This window comes from Alternaria arborescens, assembly GCF_004154835.1.
Source record: "Alternaria arborescens strain FERA 675 chromosome Unknown contig_3, whole genome shotgun sequence".
Classification (NCBI taxonomy): domain Eukaryota; kingdom Fungi; phylum Ascomycota; class Dothideomycetes; order Pleosporales; family Pleosporaceae; genus Alternaria; species Alternaria arborescens.
In genome coordinates, this window is record NW_021167858.1 from 258,829 (window position 1) to 283,052 (window position 24,224).

Below are 24,224 nucleotides of genomic sequence, written 5' to 3' on the forward strand. Positions count from 1 at the left end.
CACCCAAAACACTCGCTCCATTTCCCTTCGACAAACGCGCTCAATCCACGAGGCGCGGATCCAACGGCACAGCCACACTTCCGGCAGAACCGGCCCAGAGAGGAGCTGACGACGACTTTCCAGCAGCCTAACCGCTCTGGTCACCCACCCAGTGCCCGCAACACAACACCCCCAAGACATCCACTCGCCTGCCTAAGGAACGCTCAAACGCGATCAGCGACTCCCCAGCAGGTCCAAACAATCAACAACCGACATGGCTACCGCAGTCCAGCCTGCCATGACCATGGCCCCCTTCAACCAGCATCCTAATCAATGCGTCGACCCCAATGAGTTCTTCGACTTTGGCCAGATGCCCTCGCCCACCCAGCCTGCCACGCTGAAGAGGGAGTCCAGTGCGACTTCGACCATGGCTAGTCCCACCAGCACAAATATCGACGACGACCTCCAGACACCCGCAAAGCCTAGCCACGAGTACGAGCGCTTCAAGCAGCAGACTGGCCTTCCCACCGGTTCCATCTCCGGCCTGAATGCCGGTTACAACACCGGCTTCCCCATGTTCTCGTCCACCGGCTTGGACGAGATGGCCATGATGGGCGGCGACTCCATGATGGACGGCGCCTGGAACACGGGCCTGCCCATGGACGTCGGTATGAACATGGGCGTCGACTACCGCCAGAACAGCTTCGCCTTCAACGATGCTTCCGACGACTACGTCGACCCAAGCGCCATTACACAAGAGGAGGTCGCCAACGTCCGGGTATGGCCCGGTATGCATCAACAGCAAGCTGCTATGGCCAAGGCGCAGGCGCAGGCCCAGCAGCAGCGAGCACAGCAGTTGGCCCACCAGAAGCAACAGCAGGCCATGCAGCAACAACAGCAACAGCAACAGAACCGCATGCCCTCCACCAGCTCCGCCAATCGCAAGACATCGAGCCCGCTCAGCGACGCCCACACCGAAGAGATGATCACCCGCGTCGTCGCTCAGATCCGGGCCGACAGCCAGAACGCGTCTGCCTCCATGCAGAACGACAACCAAGGCCTCCTCCCCCACATCATTCGCGCAAAGAAAGACGAAGAGGATATGGACGAGGACGAGAGGCTACTTGCGTCCGAGGAGGGCAAGAAGCTGAGCTCCAAGGAGCGCCGCCAGCTCCGTAACAAGGTCTCCGCTCGCGCTTTCCGCTCAAGAAGGAAGGGTAAGCTAACACGATCATCACCATCTATGGAATGCCAACTGACTTGACTAGAATACATTGGCCAGCTCGAAGGCGAGGTTGCCATGAAGGTCAACGAGGCCAACGAACTCCGCGCCCAAAACCGCCTCCTCATGGAGGAGAACGCCCGTTCCCGCGCTTTCATCGAGCGCCTGCTCCGCCACCAAGCTTTTACTCCCTTCCTCGAGGAGCTTTCCCGCGACGAGTCACTCCAGGCCAAGGCGCCCATGACCTCAATGCCGTCAACTTCAACACCTGTCGCCACTGCTCCTGCCCCGGCTCAGTTCCAGCAGCAACAACAACAGTTCAACGGCATGTCGCAAGCTGAGAACACCCACGTCGGTATGACCATGGTCCCCGAGCCCCAACTTGACTTCGCCATGCTCAACTTGAACAACAACGGTAACAACGGCAACAACTGGGGTGTCAACAACGGCTTCAGCTTCCAGCAACCAGTCGCTTTCGCCGTCACTGAGCTACCCGAGGGCCCCAGCAACCCCCTTGATATCGAAGCTATGTCTGGCAAGGGATACAGCGCTATCCTGAATGCCGAGGACGACTCACCTGTTGAGGAGGCCAAGGCTGACTACCCCGTCATTGAGCGCCCCGTTCAGTCCGAGCCCGCCGCTGCTATCGAAGAGACCGAAGAAGAAGAAGAAGATGCTGAATACGACCTGTACTACTCTTCATCTACTCCCTCCGCCACTGCGCCGATTGAGGACCAAGAAGCGCTCTTCACCAACCCTGAGAAGGCCTTTGCACGCTACTCGCTAATCATCTCGGATGATGCCAACGAGGCACTTCTAGCAGAGCGTCTGGAGAGGAAGATCGCCGCCATGAGCCCAGTCATGCAAAGAATAGCCGATATCACATCGATGCTCGACTCATAGCTAAATCTAAAGGCTTAACATGTCGTTCTTTTCTGATTCTCTTTGCGCGCCTACACTGCAGCAACTTTATTTGATAGACTGGTCCTACATGATTGTAACGATTCCCTTTGTTTGGTCATATGCAGCCACAAACAGCGAGTAGGCTTCTCTCTTTCCATTCCCTTTGTTATCTCGGTACTATGCAATGGTATCAAGCGTACTTCACTTCCGTTCTGGACGGCGTTTAACGGCAATGGGTTTTCTTGTAGATATATTTGACCCCGAGGTCGATGGGGGTGAAGGGAGAGAAAGTGGAACCGACATCATGTAGAGTGCATGTGGGATTGAATACACTGTTGAAGTTAATTGTCTGTTCTGTGTCATCGATTGTAGTGCCTGCTCCATGTCGACTCATCAGCCACCAACCCACAAGAAGGAATCAAGTGTGTCTCGCCCTCCGCTCCTCCGTCGATATATTCCTCCACCTATCCACCAGGTGTCGCGCCCCCACGTCCTCTGCCCTACACACTTTACCCATATTAACCACCCGTTCTACCGTATCTGCAACATTCCCTGTCCGTCTTCCCTGCATACGGATTGTCGGCGACGTTAATTTATTTTTTCCTTTCATACACGTCACTTTCCACAATCCTTTATGCCTCCCATTCACGCATCGCACCAACGCGACCCTCTTTAAAGCGTTATTCATGCGTCGGGTACTATGATTGACTCCCGGAACAATAGCACATATAGTGTTATAGGCCTGTATCCTGGTGGTATAATATCCAAAGTATGAGTGAAAGGCAGGGATGTGGAAGTAGGCGGGAGATGGCAGATGGAAGATTGGTAGCGAAGGAAGATCTAGTGGGGGTTCGTTGATACTTTGGAGATGGTGGGGAAGTGGGTGAAACAGAAGTGAGGGGAGTGAAGGTATTGTAACAGTGCAAGTGATACTTGTTTTCGTTAATAATAATAAGAAACTGCTAAGCTCTCTCCCATTGAGAGTTTACACTATCCAACCGTAGAACGCCTCTCAGATCCCTAATATGCAAACAAGAATTGAAGAACCCCTCCTCCACTCTGTGCTTTTCTGACCATTCTACTTCCTCTCCATGTCTGCCAGACTCATTCCTCCGCTGAGGGCATTCCTCGCGCGCGCGTGTTGGTCTTGCCAGCGTGTTCGTGCCCCGTCGACGGCTGCGCCTTCTTTTGTTGCGACGATTGTTGTGTAGGTTATGCCGAAGGCTTGGAATAAATGTTAGTTGTTTGTTATTGCGTACAAGAGTGAGAGAAGAGTGAGAAGAACAAGGAAGGTGGGCATGAAAGGGAATTGCATATGGATTGGAGGCAGGAAGACTTACCAAGAAAAGCGGCGAAGGAGGGAAGATAGGACTTTCCTACTGCTGGCATTTTGATCGTTGGTGGTGTTGTTGCGGGTTGGATTGGATTGGTCTTGACAGTGATATGGCTTGCTGACTCTAGTGATGACCGTTGACTGATGAGCTTTTTGTTGCAAGATGTATTGTTGTATATGCGATGTGTTGCGATGCGAAAATGCGATAGTAGTCAGTGTGACTGTCTAGCTGAAGGTTGCTATGGCTGGATGATGATGATGAACAACCAAGTCAAGCAAAACCACCAGCCTTATATCCACCTGCTTCAGGTCCTCAAACGCAACGATGATACGGTTCGGTGCCTACCGAAGCTGCGTGATCCCACGACCCCGGAATTGGCTTGCGACAACATGCCAAAAACATCAGCCTGGATTCTGGGATCGCGAGACACAGCAGCAACTTTACAATACGATTGGTCAGATTTACCGAATATACGTCTACATCATCTGATGCACTCCTGCGGAGAATGGCAAAGGGAATGTTGGTGGCGAGACATGGGAGCGAGAACGCGGTGTTCGGACTATGCCGGGATGGTGTGTGGGGTGACCCGTTGGCGAGGGTCGTACGATAGTAGAGCGACCACTCAGTCGGGTTGGTGCGCGGGGGGTGGAAGGGAACCTGCTTCGAGTGGTTGCTGGGGAGCTTATCAGAGTAGTTTTTTTTTTCTTCAGGACAATGAGGATAGCGGGACTGTGATGGCTCGTAGGTAGCCTTGATAGTGGAAGAAACCCTCGTGGTGAAGGGGGTGTTAATGCTCCCTGGCAGCGACCAACTTGGTAAACTCGGGTTTCTGAGCGTCATCGTTGTACATTCTCAAAATCCGAATTACCTTAAGTCGCGGCGATGCACGGCTGTACGTATCGACCGACTTTCTTGGATGATGCTCACAACGCTTCATCGCCCTATTTCCAGCTTCTAGTCGTGTTGCTCCAGATGATGCAAACGTGGAAAGTGCGGAGGCTATGTAGATTTCAGGCTAACTGTCACGGTGGGGGGAATTATTGGGAGCTGTTCCATGCCGTTTAATGGTATACCTAGGTGCCTTTGTCTCACTTCATTCTGCTCCTTCGTGTAGCGTCGCCATGCAGACTGCGTTGCGTCTGTGGATCCATGGATTGATCTAATCACTTCGCTTGCGCACATATGAACAAAGGCCAAGGGCTCGCAGCGATGAGAAGATTCCAACTTCCTCGAGTGAACAGATCTTTGGCACGTTCCACATAAACCTCGTATGCATCACTCATCCCTGATGCACCTCAAGTCAACACTGCTATACTGAAAGTTGGCACCCATGTCCGTGGTACTTCGGGCGGTACAAAGAAACTATCATGGTTAGAGTACTCTCTAGATGGATCTTGACAGCAGAGAGTGAGATTCACGAGTAGAGATGGGCAGTAGTTTAAGGTAAAGTTAGATTTATTAAAGAAATAATGGATAAACTATTCGGACGTCCGGTTGTCCTGCAGAAAACTGCAAATGTGCACATATGATCCCAAACAATACAACTCCTCCACCGATACGCAGGCGCGTCCCTTGTTTCTTCCCGCCATTTCCGGAGACAACGACGCTCAAACCTGTTACATGTACCCGCGAGTCTGAGACTCAAGCGAGTACAAGTGCAAGGCGTGCATCTAGCTATCTCTTCCACCTGTTTCTTCATTTCCGCCGCCTATGCGTGAAGCCGGAGTCCTAGGGCTGAGCAATATTGAACCAACCATACAGCGCTTGCGGGCCGACCCAGTTGGGCCGACGCAGGTACTGTTTGATCTGCTACGAGTCCGTGCCCAGGTATTATCCCACGCCTCCGGCCGGCTACCAGAGTCATCGTTAATTTGGTCGTTAATTCGTGTCGTTCGTCGTCGTCAATACATGCGTAGTCCGTTGAAATGGATACCATGCGCAAAAGTGGAGATAGGCAAACAGCCAATGCGTCAGTCATCACGGATCTTCATAGTCGTAGAAGCCGTCGAAAAGATCCGTGACCACCTTCAGCATCGGCTCCATCAAAGTCCTTTCATCCTCCGGTAGTCCGCCAAAGATGCGGAGTCGTTGAGTTTCCAACTCTTGCTCCTGTTCCTCCTGAAGGCGAAGCCGGGTTTGCCATGCGGTATAAGTTTGCTGCCAGTGGTTCGCAGTGGCGTTCGCATTATGGTGGCTTCGAGGATGGAAGCAGGAGCTTGTTGCAGAGAGAGTTGAAGAGGTAGTGCTGACGGATTCACTTCGAGTGTGATTGATGATTTGCGGTGGTGAATTGTCATTATTGTTGTTGCGGTTCCGAGGACGGCTTCTTGTTCGTTTTCTGTTGTGACGCTTGCCCATGTCGTCTATTCCAAGTATTCGTTGATATATAAATAAGTAATGATATGTTTGAGGGGAGATGGCGAGAGGTGGGGCGAAAAGCCGCAAAGGCGGCTGATAGTCTCAGGAGAGTCAAGCTTACGAGCAAGATACTTACCCAGTCTTATATACACAGGACGACATTGCATCACGTATGCAGGTACAAGCTAAGTCAAGGATGTCAGTAGGCTGCATAGTGACTCAGAGCCGCGCGATGGTGTGACGGGGAGAAGGAAGATGCTAGATCATAGCCTAGATGACAGCAAATCCGGACCCACTGTCGCAACCGTGCACGTGTATGATTGGTCAGAAGGCATCGCGGTCCAAGCCGAACTTCGGGACCTGCAGGAGTCATCCTCGTGCTGGGCATGCACAACTCATGAATCCGCAGAGTCTTCACCTCTCTTTGCCCAACACTCATCGTAATTTCCTTGTTTCACCTTCTTTTGCTTCTTCGACTCACAACTCTGACGACATTCACACGGACAAAGGGCGCGCGCGTGATGAGCACAGCCGTGGCGAAGCGCTACTCTGCCCTTTCTTTACGACCACGGGACTCTTCAATGCTGGGGCTATGCCATGGTCACTGCGAATATCGGTGACGGGTGACTGCGAACAAGCGCATGCCGGATTTGTACCTTCTAGACGGCGGCCATGTGCCTGGCCATGCGACGACCTAGGATCGCGGAAGGCGGATGAAAAACCTCGACTGCGCTCTGACCGCCATGGGGTCGAGGGCGACGGGATGCGCTGCGTGGGGATGCCACATCACGTTGCCGACCGCCATGTCAAGTAGACGGTGAACGTGAACCTGGACGTTATACTAAGGGTGCTAACATGGAAGGAAGTTTTTGATGAGAGACATCCGCACAGGCTTCATGACCCATGTCATCTGCCTCACTAACCATTAGTCTAGCCTCCCAACCAACGACCATGTTCGCAACCCCCTGGAAGAAGAGCCTCGCAGAACTGTCGCCTAGTCGCTGCCTACACTCGCGAACGAAGGATCATGCTAACGCGAGCCAAGTTGCTCGAGTCAGACGCGTGCGCCCGCGCAAGGCTACAGACACTTGGTCGCGCAATCACGTGTTCAGCATGGCTGAACCCTAGGCCTCCAGGACAACCTCACTAATCTTATATCGACGTCAACGAGTTCTCTTGCCTGAGGCACTCGTCACATTATGAGAGTCGGAGCTTCCACATTGTGTTTCGCCGACATCTCACTTTCGGCTCTCCAATGTATACCCCGACCCCAAGTCAGACTAGGTCGACCATGTCCACCACTCGAAACACTCGAAAAAGCTGCGGAAACACGTAAGCTCGACCGTTCTATGGTCTAAACAACGTCATTTGTGTCATTTTCAGACACGCTTCATCGATTTGGGGCTTTTCGGCTTGTGTTCTGGGTGATATTGTAAGATCAGCGGTCCACGGGTCGCAGGTAAGAATAGATTAAGTAGCCAATGTTTCTTCTATCAAGCTGTAAAACCACCACGTGGAGTCAATGTCGCTTTCGGGACACTCTACACTCTCATCATGACTTTCACCACACGAGCGATGCTGCTCAGCCTAGGTATGGAACTAAGTTGTGGATCTAAGGATCCAACTAATTGAATGCTAGTAGCGACCGCAGCTTCTGCGCAATACGGACCTGGTGGCCGATATGGTCCTGATGGATCTGGAGGAGGTAGTGACAACGATGATAACGATTTCGGCTCATCATTTGGCGGCGGCCACGGCGGTTTTTCATTGGAATCACGACACAAGATCATCGTAGCCCATGGTGTTCTGGCAGCCCTAGCATTTGTCTTGTTCTTCCCAGTTGGATCGATCCTCATTCGACTAGGATCATTCCGCGGCGTTTGGCTTGTCCACGGCTTGTTTCAACTCTTTGCGTATGTCGTATACATCGCAGCATTCGGTATCGGCGTTTGGATGATCAACAACATACCAGTCAACATGCTCGACAATTACCACCCGATCATTGGTATCATTGTCTTCGTTCTGCTCTTTTTCCAACCTATCCTTGGTTTCGTACATCACCTCAAGTTCAAGAAACATAATCGCCGAACTATCTGGTCGTACGGTCATCTCTGGCTGGGACGTATCCTGATCACGATGGGCATGGTTAATGGTGGCCTCGGTCTGCTTCTTGCATCGGACGCACCCGCATTCACTGGATTTGCTCCAAGCCGGGGTCAGACTATCGCGTATGGAGTCATCGCTGGTATCATGTGGCTGCTTTGGGTTTCCGCTTCGATCTATGGGGAGAGAAAGAGGAATATCCCGCGAAAAGCAGCATTGAACAAGGAAGTCGATGACGGATCGCCACGCCCTTATGATGATGGAAAGGAATATTATGCGTATGTCGGTCGCTGTTCTACCTATGTGTGTTCCGTTGCTAACCGTATGACAGGCAACGAACTTATGCTTGAACGTATCAATGATTTCTCAGAGGAAAGCAGTGCACATTGAACCTAGTACAATGTTTAAAACGGTTGTTTTTAAAAACATAGCGCGCTTCCCACACAGTTTTTATTACCTGGCGTGCCTGATAACGCCTTGTCTTTATGCTTGTCTCCTTCGTAACAAAACCCTATACAGAACTTTTTCTACTTATCCTCGCAATCTCGTGGGTCAGACAAGTCTTTGTCTTCTTACTTGCTGCATTTGGCCGTGGCTAATGCAACCGCTTCGTTCGGAACAAGGAACCTAATCGGTCGACAAGAAACGTATTAGCAAGCATGATAATCTTCGCCATTCCGTTTTTTTTTTAACCATACTCGGCGAATTAAATAACCAATTGGTAGAGTGAAGAACCACAATGCCCATATACGGATTGCAAATCCATCGCGGGAGTCCTCCAAGTGATGTTTTTCTGTCATAAAAACCCAGATACAGCTCGCAATCCACACCACTGTATCAAAGAGAAAAGATAAATATCCTTTTTAAGAGTGCTCCTTCCTTCTATAAAAGAATATACTAGGAGTTATACAGATGTGGATAGAAACTGGCAAGACTACAACACTTAATCTTTGTAAGTTTCGTTTCAAGGAGATAATGTAGGCTCAATATAGTTTTCGCGGTCAAACCCTATACTGGATACTGCGAGTATATATAGTAGTAACACACTTGATCTGTCAGTAGTGGCTTTTATGTATATGGCGAAAATACTTCTGCTCTCGCATTAAGAAGAAGGTACACGCGTACTAAATCGGGCGCAATACTGCCACTTGTAAAAGCATAGCATGGACCCTTTGGTTATCTTATTCGTTCATTTGTTCATTTGTTTTAGCAGCATCAAAGCTGAGGGTATCTATCTCCGGCTGTTGAAAGGCCAGATCCTTCTTTTGTCTTACGCCAGAAACACCATCACGATGCCTCGACGATACCTATACCTAGCTGAGCACATCGATGACAGCTGCTAGGCATGGTAAGCACGAACCTTCTCGCGGAGGCATGCCCTCGTAGATTGTTGAAATACACGAGCTTCAGCGCTCATTCGATGTGAGGACGCTTAGCTGCTGTAAGTTTGCTTGGGCTGCGGGTATGAAGGGCCGAGCTCCTGGATGCTGAGCTTGGCGAGCCATTGGCCCATGTCGATGGCCTTCTCGAGCGGCTTGCCCTGGACGATACCAGCAACGAAACCTCCAGCGAAGGCGTCACCGGCACCGTTGGTGTCGTTGATCTGCTCCTCCTTGATGGCGTGTACAGCAACCTCCTTGACATCGGCGTCTCCGCCCTCCTTTGCGGTTACGGCGACGGTAGGGTCAGTGCCCTGAGTGATGATGACAGTCCTGGATCGCTTGGTGTTCTTCTTGGGTGTGCTGGCAATCTTCTTTGCAATCTCCTTCACGTCCTTGGTCTCCCAGCCATGCGCCTCGGCGAAGGCGGCGGCTTCAGTCTCGTTGCCGATGACGATGTCAACGTATGGTAGGACCTCATCAAGAGGGTCCTTGAAGAACTGTGAGATAAAGGGCGCAGAAAGGTTAAGGATGAATTGCTAGAATTCAGTCAGTACGTTGATCTTCCCTCAGCACGTCAGGACTTGTCATACCTTGTCCTTGGCAGCAGCCTCCTCAGCCAGTGCCTTGATAGCCGGCACGCTGACGGTCAAGTGGAAGCCGCCGACGTAGAAGACCTTGGCATTCTCGACCTGCTTCCAGATGTGGTCCTGCTTCAAATGGTCGATCTTGTAGTTGTTCGCAGCAGCGAGGTCGGTGCACATGGAGCGGTTGTGGCCAGTGATGACAACACCGCAGCGACCAGTAGGAGTCTTCTCGTCGTAGAGGTACTCGGTCTTGACACCAGCATCGGCAGAGATCTTCTCGAGAGTCTCGCCGTACTTGTCCTTGCCAATGCATCCGATGTAGACGACCGATTTGGGCTCGAGGATGTAAGCTGCACCACGGGCGGTGTTTTGTGCCGCACCACCAGCGATGAGGACAGCCTTGTAGTTTTGGAGCAAGTCCTCATACAGGCCCATGTGCTTCTCTGGGTCGGCGAGGATAGCATCGTTGGCCTTCAGGCCATACTTGTCGAGGAGAGCCTGGTCGCTACTAGCTGTTAGCAAAGGTCGCTGTGCTGCTCGGCAGTTGTTTCGAAGCATTGTGGCCCTAATCAGAGGAAAAGCAGACTTACCCAACACCCTGGATGTCCAGAAGCGGGTTCTCGAGGCACAATAGTTCGTAGTTTCCAGGCATTTTGGTTGTAGTGGATGAAAAGAGGTTCTGTTGGTGTCGTAATGGAGAGAAAGTGCTGAATGTGGGGCAGGGTTTCGGACAGCGAGGGGCAGCAAGCTCCACGCTAAAAATTACGCCGATAGGCATGCGCCGACTCAAACAAGGAAGGTGTAGCCGAGTGAACAATCTCGCCGAGCATGCGAGAGAGGACGGCATCTTGGAAGATCAGATATGTAATGCAGGAGAAGGAGGAATTCTTCGAGTGTTGTGTATATTTTAGACAAGATCTTGCTCTCGAACGAGGCTCACGACATGTCAGGCCACCGCTACCTCAGTCGAAATATAATTAGCCTGTCGAGAACAGCAGTACAAGGATGTCAAGAATCAAGAGTGTTCGCATAACTCCATGTCATAATGATAAAGTAAAACAAAATTTCCTAAGCTAGAGGTTGAGCATTGAAACTTAACCCATCTTCCATCCAACGACTCAGAGTCTTGGTGTTTGAGGAAGATAAGCCATGCATCAAGCCCAACAATAGCCTGACGAGCAGGCAATCAGGACAAACCCAAGCAATAGTGCAATAATTTCAGTCTGTAAAGCAAAAAATTCACCTTCTAAGTAAGTTCCCCTTGATCTTCGACCGACGTCAAGAACAAGTTCTGACTCGCAAGCGAAAGCATTGTAGGAACACACATCCAGCATTCAGAAGGATACGTGCGCTCATTCAGTCGGAGAGCATTCTCGGAAGCCTTCCAACGAGCTCCTCAGCTCGGGCATGACAGTCTTGTAGTACACAGAACGGGTAGTCTGGCGAACGGCATGTCTGATGACAATAACCACTGATGAGAAGACAGCATTGAGCAGCCTGCTACGGCTGCATTGGGGTCAGATCAACCGCCTTGGCCGTTTGGAGGGGTGCGCCCCCAAGAGCTCTCAGCACCATCACGGTACGAGCTGAACAGGAGCGGACTCGCCATGCTTGCACTATTTGCGTATGCGTATTGGTGGTGGTTGTTGAAATCACTGCCATATGCCGACCCCCAGTTTGAGGGACTGCCGACCTGAGTTCCCCAAGCAGCACCACTACCAATGCCGCTAGGAGCCCGAGTAGCGATAGGAGTGCCAGTCTCGACGCTCAGGAGCGAATTCGCCGAGTCACCTCGCACATGGCCAGACAACCTGGGTTTCATACTATTCATGGGAGATCTTCGGAGATCATTACCCAGACCGTTGGTGTTCAGCATGGAGGGAGATGCTGGACCAGGCGTACGATTCCAAATAGAATTCGAGTTCCACTGACCATCAGGCACAGAGGGCAAGTTCGGTGGCTGGCGGATAGAAGAAGTAGAACCGGACCTTCCCATTGGCGTGGAGAGCATCGTGGGCATGGGAGCGGGAGACAAGGGCTTGTAGTTCCTAACCGAGTTGACCAAGTCGTTGATCGACAATGCCGCAGGCACAAATGTGTTATCGTTGACAACGGCCGTGTCATCGAATGTCTGCTCTGGTGGTGTAGGCGGAATATTTTCGTCTTCTTCAACTAAAGGGTCCAGTCCAGTCTCGTCACCTACCAGATCGTCCACCATGTTGCGCATCGCGTTATCCTTAGCAAGCGTAGTGGATGCAGACTCCGAAGCTGCCGCAACAGAGTGTGACTTCTGGTCATCTGGAATAGGCGCATGCGTATGCTCAAATAAAGGCAGATCGGTTGTTTGGACCGGCAGAACGGGAGATCCGTCAGGTCGGTTCGTGGGACTCGCCAAAAGCTCCGATGGTAGACCTGCTTCTCGGTAGATGAATCGTGAGCCTGCCAAGTCCAAGTCCAGCGGAGCATCATCATTCTGTGTGAGGAGCAAACCGTCGATGAGCAGATCCTTGACTCGCATGAGCATCTCGACGTTCGGGTGATTGCGCTCTAACTCAGTCCATTTCTGCTTCATGACATCTCCGTCATACCAGAGCTTCATAGTGTCTGGGTGGATCAACGGCTCGAAGCCAATCGTGTCCGTGTCTTCCTCGAGCATGTAGTTCTCTTGCGGAAGCTGATCGACAGGGAAGCTCGAGGCCAAAAGCGAAAGCGTCGCAGCATAGGCTTTCCAGAGCTCCTGGACATCTACTGTGTTCAATGTATCCGCGATATTGGCGTTGAGTACCTTCCAGTAGCGCGTAAACCAGGTGCTGTACAGGCGAAGACCTGGGAGGATGCGGCGTGCTACAGCTGTGATCTTGTCGGACAAGTGGGCGGCGCGATCGCCGTTCTGATGCTTCACGTCATTGCCTTCGGACAGGCGATCCAGTTCAGGTTGTAGAACCTGCAAAAGGATAAAGAATGTCTTGACATTCAGACGAAGGTAATAGAAATATGTGCGCATGATGTTCGGGGGTGGATTCTCGCCTATAGGAATTAGCATAGTCAGTTTGTGAAGATTGAGGAGCTTACTCTGCAACTGCACCGTCGCAAAATATTCCGCGGACATGTTTATGAGGATGATCTTGGTCAGAATGGAGTCCAATGGGCGCTCTTTAAGCTCGATAGCCAAATGGCTGAGCACTTCGCCCTCTAGCTCATCGTGAGCAGCGAACTCCTCGCCCTTGTAGAGCTTGCTATGCAGTCTGATGAACCAAGCAATTAAAGCCCGACCGGTATTACCGTCGGCTGATTTGTGATTGTTGATGAGCTGCCCATTATCCCATGCGGTAATGACGCGCTTGAACTCAGTTGCCAGATTTGCCTTGGCCGACGGGTACGGTTCCTTGCTTGCTAGCGAGCGATAGAGGTGATATACACAGCGGAAGTGGTCGCCGTCCTCGCGCGCGATTACTGCGAGTTGGTTTGGTGCATGCCCAGAATCTGGATATATCTCTGCGGCGAGATCGTAGTAGCCTTTAGCCGGGCCCCAGTTGCGCTCCTTGTTCTTCTCAACGAGTTCGGTTTCGCGGTAGCGGGAGAGATCGCCGAGTTGGATGAGCGTTTGGTGGCAAGAGATGAGGACCGGTGTCTTGAGTTTCGCGGGTATGCGCTGACGCGGTGATGACTTGGAGGCTGCTCTACTGTCAGTAGCATCGCGTGGAGCGAGCCGGACGTGCTTACTATCATCCTTCCATTTTTGGGCGATTTTGCGCAGTTCTGGAATGCCGTCGAATTGAGTGTCAAGGTTCAGTATGTACTGGCGGTAGAAGCGCTGGCTGGCTTTGATGAACTGGAGATACGTCTTCTGGAACTTTCGGATCTCGACAACATGGTCCTTGGAGCGCTTGAGCTGGCCAGATATTAGCGTTGTCTCTTGCCCTTGTTGTCCCGATGACGCACGAGTTTATGTTCCTGCCTGAATTTGGTGTTGACCTTCAGGTGCGCATTCCACAGCGTCGTCTGGAGTTCGCGGGCGGATGCGTACTCGAAGTTGGAGAATATGAGGGCCTCGCAGGCGGCGCGGTACCTGTCGAGCGTTAGTGGTCGCCTGCTGGAAGCGGCAATGGTGCCCTACTCTTGCAGTACCGCAGCTAACTCGGCGCACGAAGAACCGCCATCGGCGCGCTTACAAAGCTCCCTCTCAATCGCCTTGGCCCGCCTACACTCTATTAGCACTCGGCGGGCATGGTCGTGATGACGCCAGGACACACCTGTCAAGTTGTTCAGTGTTCGCGGCCATGCCTTCGGTGTGCAGGAGCCGGCGACGTTCCTATGTGACCCCACGGTCGGCGGGCAGGTCAGACGAAGGCACGGAGCAGGCGGCGGACGTTGTGGCTGGCGTGCTCCATTTATGGTGAAGTTGTATGCCCTGCGTGTAGGACAATCAGCGATCGGAAGGGTCTCGGAGGCAAACAGCGCCCAAGACGCGGATGTATGGCGTCAGAGTGGGAGGTGATGGCCGTCGTGTGAGGTGAGAGAAAGTAAGGTTGGTTGATGAGTCGCGAACTAGCGGGCAGCAGTCTCGGAGCTAAGGTACCACGGCTCAACCTATCTGAGTACCAAATCTCCCTCCTCCACCACACGGCCAACACCAAGGTGAAACAGCCCTGCGAGACAGCACTCTCGCCGGTAAAAGGTACTGCCCCTCTCATCTACGCCTTGTCACACTCATAATCAACCCCAATCAACATATAATGGGGATCAAGCGCTCACACCGCGATTCCTCGTCATCAGACAGCACACCCTACTCGCGTGAGACGTCTGTCGACATCAAGATTGTCCACTTAGATACCGAATCTGCCATCTCTGACGAACCAACCATCATGAAGTGCTCACTGCCTCCACACGAGCCGCTGGCTTTCGCGTCTATTGAGGATCACGATGTGCACTATCAACAGGTCCACATGAACCGATGCAGCGAATGCCACAAGAACTTTCCAGATCAGCATTATCTCCATCTGCACATCGCAGAGTACCACGATCCCATCAATGCTGCTAAACGAGATCAAGGAGAGAAAACGGTAGGTCATTTCCGCACATAGCTTGTCACGTGTTCGCTCCTTTCCCTTATCGAGGGGCATCTTCCTCCCGACGCCTTCACCTGTCCATTGGAGCGAGATCGATGAGGTATGCGGGGTTATAGTACTGTCGTTTGAATGTTGTAGCTGATAACCTACAGTATGCCTGTCTTCTACCGGAGTGCGATCGCATGTGCAGCACGCCACAAAAGCGCCGCCTGCACTGTATAGACAAACACCAATTTCCCCGCGAGTTCGACTTCATTGTTGTGAAGGATGGTATAGACCGCAGAAGTAGCATGTTAATACCCTCTCATCGACGCAGAAGCTCTACCATGAGCTCAGCGAGCAACGCTACTGGACGGCGGAGAGGTGAGTCGAATGCAAGCATAGTAGGCGATACCGTGGATACGGACCAGGAAGAGGGCGATACTCGTCGGTATCCCACCAAGCTTCATGGGCGTGGAGGATTTGGTGGTCGCGGGCTCGGACGCGAAGAGGCAGCAACAGTTACTGCCACGAAGCCGGCTACTGCTGTCCAGTCAGCCGACCCCATGGACAGTCTAACTTCCAGCATGTCTTCACTCAAATTCATCCCTCACAGTGTTCGGGTAGCGCGTGGACGGGGCAGGGGAATAGGCGCTTGAAATGCCTGGTCTCCAAGCAAAGAACATGAGTTAGACAACCACCGATGGCTTTGCGTTAACACTCTCATGATGTTCGTCTCTGTTGTCGTTGAGTTATCCTGCCCTGTACTGTTCCTTCTTTATATGTCAGCCGTCACATGGTTAGGGTCGCAAGATGTCACAATAATATTCGACTTGGCGCCGTCCCAGCCAACACCACTCACCTCTCTTGACAACCCAGTATCGTTATTTACTACGGTGGCAAGGTGTGTATAACAGTCGATATATGTTCAAGTTGATAACTGATGAGAAACCTGGCCCTGGCTCCTTCCTGGGGAGTGCGCTCACCAACGAGGCGATGATACGTATTGTCTGGCTGTACTACGCGCTTCGAACTGTCCTATATCCTTTCGATCGTCTGGAGCTACTCCGGCTGGTGGGAGTGGAATGCGGATTTATTTGTTGCCATGTGTTCTCGATACGCATGCTCCTCACTCCGCCACAACAATCGCCCGACGGCCCCCTGCGCGCAGTCGCTATAAGCGTACGAACACCATACAGACTCATAGCTGCTATGAAGCCATCAAACTTTGCTCGCTGAGCGGTCGCAAACGAATATTTACGCCGAAGGAAACAGCCTTGCTGTGATGCGACCAATCGCGGTCGCCCCAACCACCACGTCAAGCTTTTGAGTGTCACGTTTGAGGACGTGTCGCATGACGGATCAAGAAAGGAGCAAAGGTTGATGGAGAGTTCACAGCCACTCAGGTCACCGACAGTGAGAGAGCACTGTTGCACAGAGACAGGTGTGATGAGGATTGTCGCTTTGGACAGGACCAGTGAAGCAACAAGTAGGTTATAATCACGTACAAATTTGGCAAAATTCTTGGGACGAAAGCTAACATAGAGCCACGATAGTGCATTCACGCAAATCTAGCGTTTGGGTGCCAACCACGAAGCGCCAACGTACCAGCAGCGCTGTTTTGCTGGCTTTACAACCCAAGACGGATAGAAACGCCCCGACCGCGCCAACAGTCGCGGACGTAGATGATCAGGATATCTATCTCGGAGAACCAATTTCGAATGAATGCAGTACTGCAACACAAGCGTCGCAAGACATGGCCAAACAAGAATACCCGATCTTGACCACTCTTCGCTTCCCTCCCTCTGGAGATGACTGTACATCCAAAATCAGTGTTCGGTCAACGCGCTCTGAGGTATCAAGTGATACAGCATCGCCAACCTCGGATGCGACCCTCTTTGAAGATGCGCCCCTATGTCCAGTCAGCCCGTCAGGCTGCGGTGAAGACTTTCCGGATTGCACAGATCACAACGACATCCTAGGGAAGAGATTGTCAGCCAAGTGCGCCAATCAAGTCAAAGATTACGAACCGACTCCAATGTCGAGGAAGTATGTCCGACACTGCCGGCACATCTCGTCTAGTTCGGCCGTTGACGTTGCCGAAACACTTCCAACTTCCTTGCGGTCGAGAGCAAAGACGAATGATGGCCTGTTTTTGTTCAGGGCAAATCCCTTTAAAGAGCCCACAGCCAATGTTCACAGGGGCAGACGCCGTCAAAGAATTTCTCTGAATCTCCCAGTGAACTCGCATGCTGGTCAGCGCAGCGGAACCCAGCAATCTCGACAGCATGATACTGAGGACTTGACCCAGCCGTTGGTTGGCGACGAGGCCACGTATCCTGCTACCAAATCGGATACATGGCCCGCAGAAGAACGGGATCTGGAGTACAAGCACCGACATACCTTTATAGGAATCGCCTCGCTAGACGACTTCATAGAAATTCTAGAAATCTCAAAAACACACACCACTACCAAAGGCGCGGTCGCTCGAGCATTCGTACAGCTAGCTTCAGTCGAGCAGCTTTACGCTCGACAATGCTCTACTAAGAACAATGGATGGGAGCTTATCACACGAACATCACTGACCGTCATGGACGTTACTAGCGTCGATTATATCGTACAGTTGCGAGTCAAGCTGGGGTCCATCACTCTGAGGCAGTTTCTAGATTTGATACCTTTCGATGAAGATGATGAGGCAGCGGCGGTGCATGTCGTTGAAGCCTTCTCAATTGCTAGCCACATGGACACGACGGCGGCTATAAGAACAATTAGCAAGGCGAAAGCTTTCAGGAGTTGGTTAGTCGAGCAGATGAAGGTCGACGCAGGTCATTGAAGACTAGCGAGATGTTGGAGGGTAAAGTACTCAATCGGTTTTCGAGTGTATGCCTGCTGTTTTGTATCGACCAGACAAAGCATGGTTGAAGGTGAGCGCGCTATTCCCTACTATACCTAACTACCCTTCTAGCCTCAATAACCCAATCTCACTAATGTATGTACCTATATGCACCCCAGTCTTCTTTACCATTTAAGGCAGTGTAGTCAAAACGGTGACGTACATGTGATGACCAAGACTTCCCTACCCTAGGCCAACACCGAGAATGGGGTTGGCTCAGACGCAGAGCTACCAAAAGACCACAACACGCTTTGTCAGCCTATCCCGAAAAGCCAAGGCAGGAATCAGATCGCTTTCCTGAGCCAAATGTGCAGTGCGTGACTATGAGGACTTCGGAGATAATCAGGCAGTTGAAATTTCTACGTCCACAGCAAGATGCAGCACGTCGATTCCATCGACGGTTCTGTTACACGTGGTTGTTGTTACGCACAAAAAAGGCAGAGTTTCTGTCTTTGTGGTTTGATTTTGGCTATTTTTGGAATTTTGCTGACGATAGTTCGTTAGCACGTACACACAGGTGCACACAATAAGTAGGGTTTGGCGATGCAGGAAAAGTAATAGAACTGTGAAACACCAACGTCCTGACTCCCCAAAGCATACCTAGGTATGTTAGACAATATGAGATTTGACAATTCCAGGAACCCTCCTCCGCACTCACAATGCCGCCTATCCAGGTGGGCACTCTAGATCGTGCACGTGCATTGCTCTGGCCATCAACTGCTAACGTCGCAAACTTGCTGCATCCGAAAGAATCACTTCTCATCTTCTCTGCTGGCGCGACTGTCTCGGATACCCGGCTGCACCACAATCCTAGCATGCGTCGCACCCGATCATCCGGCCCGCGCGATCCCAATGACGTGTAGCGAAGCGCATTCGATCTTCCCCGCATCATCCACGATGCAGGAACAAACGTGATTTCCTTGATCGCAGTGCAGTCGCCCGGACGTGGCGGAACGACGTGTCGGCGTTATGAGTACCTAAGCTCCTCGGCGCCCAAGAGATTTCCAAGCAACGCCAATGTCATCTCCAAACTTGGCGACTTGCATTACGCACACCACCCCCTTTGTACAATGTCAAACGGAAACCGCGCGCAATTATGATAGGAGATGGTATCCAGGGCCCGAATAGATCGCCAAGCCTTTCTGGGTTTCGTAGTCATTTAAACGATCCAACCCTAGCCTCGTACCAACGCGGAAGGATAACTTCCAAGCATTGCACTGTCGCCCAGCTACTGCTGCGGCTCAGCGCCGTTACTTGGCTGAAGGCGGAAGGGGTTTCATAACATCACGACTCGCAGCCCCAGAATGCTGCTGTCCTGGCCTTCTCACTCTCCTTCACTATCATCCTACCAACCTCAGGCTCCACTACATCGCTCGCTGTGTAGTGCCCCAGGCACCTTCGTTTTCATACGCATGCCGAGTTCCGAACACCTTACTTTCTAGTGATACCCCGGAGATCCCGCAATGAGACCTTCGAACCTTGTTTTTGCGGCGGTTGGCCTGCTGTCGCCGATTGCCACATCCGCGCTGGAGCTCAATGTTGACGATCCAGGTGGGCACACTGCGACTGTTTTCAAACTCCACTAACGTAGCCAGCCTCTATTAGAGAAGCTACCAAAGTTGTGGCGGCAGGTCTAAGAGAATGGTACACTGGTGACCGGCCGGGCGATGTACCCGGAAACTTGCCAGATCCCTACTACTGGTGGCTATGCGGAGCCATGTTTAATTCCTTCATCGACTACTGGTACTATACCGGCGATGACACATATAATGCTATTACACGGCAAGCAATGGTGCATCAGATTGGAAACCCGAAAGCCTTCATGCCGGACAACCAAACCAGTACACTGGGAAATGACGATCAAGCTTTCTGGGGGATGACTGCCATGTCCGCAGCGGAGACTAAGCTTCCGGACGTCGAGGGAGAGATGTCGTGGTTGTCACTCGCCATCGCAGTATTCAACACGCAGGCACCGCGTTGGAATACCCAGACCTGTGGTGGTGGACTCAACTGGCAAATTTTCCGATTCAACAATGGATTCGACTACAAAAACACTATCTCAAATGGAGCGTTTTTTAACATTGCAGCAAGATTAGCAAAGTACACAGGCAACGCGACATATGTCGAGTGGGCGGAGCGAGCATGGGACTGGCAATACTCTGTCGGTCTCATTAGCCCGGACTACCACTTCTTCGGTAAGAACGCCAGCCTAAAAACCTCAGGTGATGCACATACTGACTTGACATCCCCTTGTTACAGACGGAACCAGCGAGAGGCAGAACTGCACAGAAAAGAACCATATCCAATGGACCTACAACGCTGGAATCCACATGTCTGGCGTTGCAGCGTTGTGGAACATGTCAGAAACGAACGGTGATGCGGTAAGGCTCATTCGACATCCGCAAGTAAACAAGCATATCTAACGTGACATAGGAAGCAGCGGGCAGGTGGCGAGAGCGCCTGGGTGGCATCATTAATGGAACAGACATCTTCTTCAACGCCGAAGGCGCCCCAGGTGTCATGATCGAGATGGCTTGCGAGCGCAACGGACTATGCGACCACGACCAACGCTCATTCAAGGCCTACCTCAGCCGATGGATGGGCTACACGATGCTGAGCGCTCCCTGGACCCGCGACAGGATCATGCCAAAACTCCGCACCTCCGCCGCAGCCGCCGCTCAACAATGCAGTGCCGGAAAAGGTGGATGCGGCCTCAGGTGGTGGCGAGGCGGTGTGAATGATGGAGAAGTGGGCGTTGGAGAGCAAATGTCTGCATTGGAAGTCATGCAGAACTTACTTGTTGATCAAGTCTCTGGGCCCGTGGGACTCGATACTGGTGGAATCAGTGAGAATGACCCTACCGCGGGTAGTGACGGGGGAAACGTGCGGATTGAGCATGACGCCATCACGACGGGGGATAAGGCTGGTGCGGCAATTCTTACTATAGTAGTATTTGCTGTGTTTTTGGGTGGAGGTGGTTGGCTTATTATGAGCGAGTAGGTTCGTTTCCAATCCAAAACAAGTTTTCAGTTCATCGTATTGCCTGAATTTGCGAGACAGATGCAAGAATCATACGGAGAGCTCTATCATCGAGTTGTAGCAGTACAGCTGTACATTATATGATGTACGTTAGCAATACGAGGGTCACGCATTCAAGGCAGGTTTCTCCAACTAGTGTTGCAACGCCAAAGTGTGGTGCAATTCCTTTGATTCGCAGCACTACACGCGTGTAAGTTCTGATATGCATGCATTTGTAATGCTCCGGTTGACATCTGTATACGCTGCGGCCTATGAGAGGGCGTGTCATGACATAAGTGTGCAGATCATACCCCACAAGAGGTCAAATGGAGATTGCCTATCCTAGACTTAGCGCAGTGTACTGTACGTAACCCAGCAGGCATTTGTAAGCTCACCGATTGCAGCTTCAACTTCACGACAAGATATAAGTCTACTGTTAAAGCTGTCGCCTACATAAAATCACCGGATACCTCCCTGAAGCCTACAATCACGATTCTTGCCAGTGCCGAAGAGATAACAGAAATGACGTCAACCAAATCCTTCAGCTCCACGCCAGCAGGTGCGCAACAGCAACCCACACCCTTCGACTTGCACGTCGAAGAACAGAAGCTGCAGGAATTCAAGACTCTGCTCAAACTGAGTCCAGTCGCAAAAGACACGTACGAGAACAAGCAAGATGAGGGAAGCCATGGCAAGTTTGGAGTCAGCCGGCAGTGGATCGTTGATACAAAGAAGGAATGGGTTGAGAAGTTCGATTGGTATGTATACTCTCGCAACGATCCGAAAGATGTTGTTGTAATGTGATGATATAGGCGCAAGGAAGAGGACCGGATCAACTCTTTCCCCAACTTCAAGACTACGATCAAGGACGATGACAGCGGCAGCTACGACGTCCATTTTGTGGCATTGTTCTCGAAAAAATCAGATGCTATCCCTATAGCGTTCTTTCATGGCTGGCCAGGTTCATTTCTGGAGTTTCTGCCTCTTATGGATCTCTTACGCAAGAAGTACACGCCAGATACTCTCCCTTACCACATCATTGCGCCGTCTCTCCCTGGCTTTGGCTTGTCATCTGACCCTCCTTTACAAAACGATTGGAAAGTTGCGGACACTTCCCGCATCATGCACAAGCTTCTTCTTTCCCTTGGATTTGGGCCATCAGGATACCTCGTCCAGGGCGGTGATATTGGCAGTCTCATTTCGCGAGAGATAGCAGCCACGTACGTCGAATGCAAAGGCATGCATCTCAACTTCATGCACAGCAGGAACATTCAATCTTATTCTTCGCCGGAAGACAATATTAGTGAAGCGGAGAAGAAAGGTATCCAGAGGATGACCGAGTTTATGGAAGTCGGCCGGGCCTATGCAATCGAACATGGCACCAAACCCTCCACCATCGGTCTTGTACTTTCCAGTTCGCCCATTGCACAATTAGCCTGGATTGGCGAGAAGTTCCTTGCGTGGTCTGATCCTTCCACTACACCTTCACTCAATACCATTTTGTCTGATATCACCCTCTACTGGCTTACTGGTTGCTACCCTACGTCAATATACACATACAGAGAGGCTAAGGAAACAAAACATGTGGACAAGCCGACGGGGTACAGCTGGTTCCCTTTTGAACTGGCGCCTATCCCCAAGGCTTGGGCAGAGAAGACGGCAAAGATTGCCTTTTTCAGGGCGCACGAGAGTGGTGGGCACTTCGCGGCGTTGGAGAGGCCTGAGACGCTTTGGGCGGATGTCGAGGAGTGGGTCAAGGCTGCTTGGAGATGAAGTGGTTAAGGCGGTGAGGTCAACAATTTCCATCACAAGTTTAGAATGATGATGTGCACATGGTTCAACATTTTCAGCTTGAAAATCATGTCGAAAAGTGAGTGAATGGACGATAAGCCTGTAATTGTTGTCGATTGTGTTGCTCAGTTATGGCCGCCGTTGTAGAAGCTCGACTAAGCTTCCAACGCAGTAGAAATCGCACCTAGTTGTTAGCCTTTACGTTCACATGTCGTCCGTCAGGAGTCCAGACTCTGACCATGATGTTGATCAGGCAGGCAAGTTTGGGACCGATGAAGGATTTATCGATACAGCTGCATAGGGTTAGCGTACGTGGCTGTGTCTGGCTGCGTCACTCCGTATGACGCATCTTGTACCAATAACACATCCCTACCTGCAACAATGCTGCACGTCTAACCCCGTCGTCGTAAGGTGAAACGTGCCATTGCGGAGCAAGACCAGCATGCTACGGTAATAACTCGCAACACCTGTACTTTTACCATTGCCCATCGCTGCCCGTCAAACGTCCTTTCTCACATTCTTTCTTTTACCCTGCCGGATCTCCTCGCGTCACTCGCTTTGCCGGAGACCGGCTAGCACGGCTTCAACAACAATAATCATCGCGATGGCCCCTTTCCAACTCGGAGAGTTAGGCACAATATGTAATTATGCCAAAGTTAAATACGAAGAAAGAGTCGATACGAAGAGGCGCCGCAGCAACCATAGACGGTCAAACAGCGACCCAACAATGATAAGCTCCACTAGTACCCTTAAACGCAAACCCCAGACCTACGGCAAATTACACAAACCACCGAAAGTAGAATCCCTACATGAACGACAAGAACGGCCTCGCAACAGATTGCAGAAACGCAGACCAGCAAGCGTTGTGGGTGCAATTACGCCGCCGCTTAATTTCTTCGCATTGGAATACGTCCCTTATCCGTATAACACACAACCAAGCCAGTTCCTTGGTGTGTATTCCAGTATCGATACTGTGACTGCCGCTGCGTTCCGACATGGCGCGTATTCATTCTCAAGAGAAGGGCAGCTGGATGGAAGCGAGTACCTGAGTCCAACGGGCCGCATTAAGATTGTTTCGCACACCATGCAGCGCACAGGTGTTACGGCCGTTGTACCGGAGGATAAGAGCCACAAGTTTGACAACGGAGTTATGAGGCTAGATATCCCGCATCCTGATAGTCAACCTACGGCCCGCTTTGATAGTCAGCAGGATCTTAGCAACGAGGTTAGCAAGGAGGTGGTTTTTCTGGCGCTTCATGAGGGACCGCAAAGCGCTTTTTGCATTGGCATGTTCCCAAGTAAGACTTTGGCGTGGGGCGCTTGTCTTAAGGACAAAGCGTGGCTTGAGTGGTCGGATCCGTTGACTGAGGAAGAGAGGAGTGTTGAAGAGAATGACATGCCGCGAGTCTCGGCGAGACTTGCAGGGAGTGGACGGCATGCGTGGTTCGTGAGGGCTTTTGAGGTTGATGGGAGTTGATGCGTGTAATGGAAGACGAAGCACTACTCGGACGAGCAAAATCCGCCACGATCATCTAACTTTTCGTCACTGGCGAACAAGCATATTGAAATCGTTCGTCGCAGACCAGACGTGAAACTTCCAAACCACCAG

At 51.5% G+C, this 24,224-nt stretch overlaps 9 protein-coding genes across 9 annotated transcripts; 6 read left to right on the forward strand and 3 right to left on the reverse strand.

The window, feature by feature from the left end:
• Positions 1-253: 253 nt before the first annotated feature.
• Positions 254-2,104, forward strand: AA0111_g1536 (hypothetical protein; the record flags this gene model as incomplete). The annotated part of the gene is made up of 2 exons (XM_028647206.1): positions 254-1,196; positions 1,248-2,104. 2 exons carry the CDS (start codon positions 254-256, stop codon positions 2,102-2,104), a joined length of 1,800 nt encoding a protein of 599 aa, XP_028510433.1.
• A 1,078-nt stretch (positions 2,105-3,182) lies between these two features.
• Positions 3,183-3,493, reverse strand: AA0111_g1537 (hypothetical protein; the record flags this gene model as incomplete). Its single annotated transcript, XM_028647207.1, has 2 exons — positions 3,183-3,328; positions 3,445-3,493. 2 exons carry the CDS (start codon positions 3,491-3,493, stop codon positions 3,183-3,185), a joined length of 195 nt encoding a protein of 64 aa, XP_028510432.1.
• A 3,857-nt stretch (positions 3,494-7,350) lies between these two features.
• On the forward strand, positions 7,351-8,249 carry AA0111_g1538 (hypothetical protein; the record flags this gene model as incomplete). The annotated part of the gene is made up of 3 exons (XM_028647208.1): positions 7,351-7,387; positions 7,436-8,177; positions 8,231-8,249. 3 exons carry the CDS (start codon positions 7,351-7,353, stop codon positions 8,247-8,249), a joined length of 798 nt encoding a protein of 265 aa, XP_028510458.1.
• Positions 8,250-9,331: 1,082 nt separating this feature from the next.
• Positions 9,332-10,517, reverse strand: AA0111_g1539 (Adenosine kinase; the record flags this gene model as incomplete). Its single annotated transcript, XM_028647209.1, has 3 exons — positions 9,332-9,817; positions 9,872-10,370; positions 10,456-10,517. The coding sequence occupies 3 exons, from the start codon at positions 10,515-10,517 to the stop codon at positions 9,332-9,334; spliced, it is 1,047 nt and encodes a 348-aa protein (XP_028510457.1).
• Positions 10,518-11,387: 870 nt separating this feature from the next.
• Positions 11,388-14,147, reverse strand: AA0111_g1540 (hypothetical protein; the record flags this gene model as incomplete). Its single annotated transcript, XM_028647211.1, has 6 exons — positions 11,388-12,892; positions 12,938-13,540; positions 13,589-13,757; positions 13,808-13,934; positions 13,983-14,066; positions 14,119-14,147. The coding sequence occupies 6 exons, from the start codon at positions 14,145-14,147 to the stop codon at positions 11,388-11,390; spliced, it is 2,517 nt and encodes an 838-aa protein (XP_028510905.1).
• Positions 14,148-14,601: 454 nt separating this feature from the next.
• AA0111_g1541 (hypothetical protein) lies at positions 14,602-15,572 on the forward strand (the record flags this gene model as incomplete). The annotated part of the gene is made up of 2 exons (XM_028647212.1): positions 14,602-14,928; positions 15,087-15,572. The coding sequence occupies 2 exons, from the start codon at positions 14,602-14,604 to the stop codon at positions 15,570-15,572; spliced, it is 813 nt and encodes a 270-aa protein (XP_028510906.1).
• A 1,097-nt stretch (positions 15,573-16,669) lies between these two features.
• On the forward strand, positions 16,670-17,746 carry AA0111_g1542 (hypothetical protein; the record flags this gene model as incomplete). Its single annotated transcript, XM_028647213.1, has 1 exon — positions 16,670-17,746. One exon carries the CDS (start codon positions 16,670-16,672, stop codon positions 17,744-17,746), a length of 1,077 nt encoding a protein of 358 aa, XP_028510907.1.
• A 1,523-nt stretch (positions 17,747-19,269) lies between these two features.
• AA0111_g1543 (Mannan endo-1,6-alpha-mannosidase) lies at positions 19,270-22,597 on the forward strand (the record flags this gene model as incomplete). The annotated part of the gene is made up of 6 exons (XM_028647214.1): positions 19,270-19,357; positions 19,402-20,001; positions 20,066-20,187; positions 20,240-20,802; positions 21,229-21,582; positions 21,637-22,597. The coding sequence occupies 6 exons, from the start codon at positions 19,270-19,272 to the stop codon at positions 22,595-22,597; spliced, it is 2,688 nt and encodes an 895-aa protein (XP_028510908.1).
• Positions 22,598-23,699: 1,102 nt separating this feature from the next.
• AA0111_g1544 (hypothetical protein) lies at positions 23,700-24,092 on the forward strand (the record flags this gene model as incomplete). The annotated part of the gene is made up of 1 exon (XM_028647215.1): positions 23,700-24,092. The coding sequence occupies one exon, from the start codon at positions 23,700-23,702 to the stop codon at positions 24,090-24,092; it is 393 nt and encodes a 130-aa protein (XP_028510909.1).
• Between the last annotated feature and the right edge of the window lie 132 nt (positions 24,093-24,224).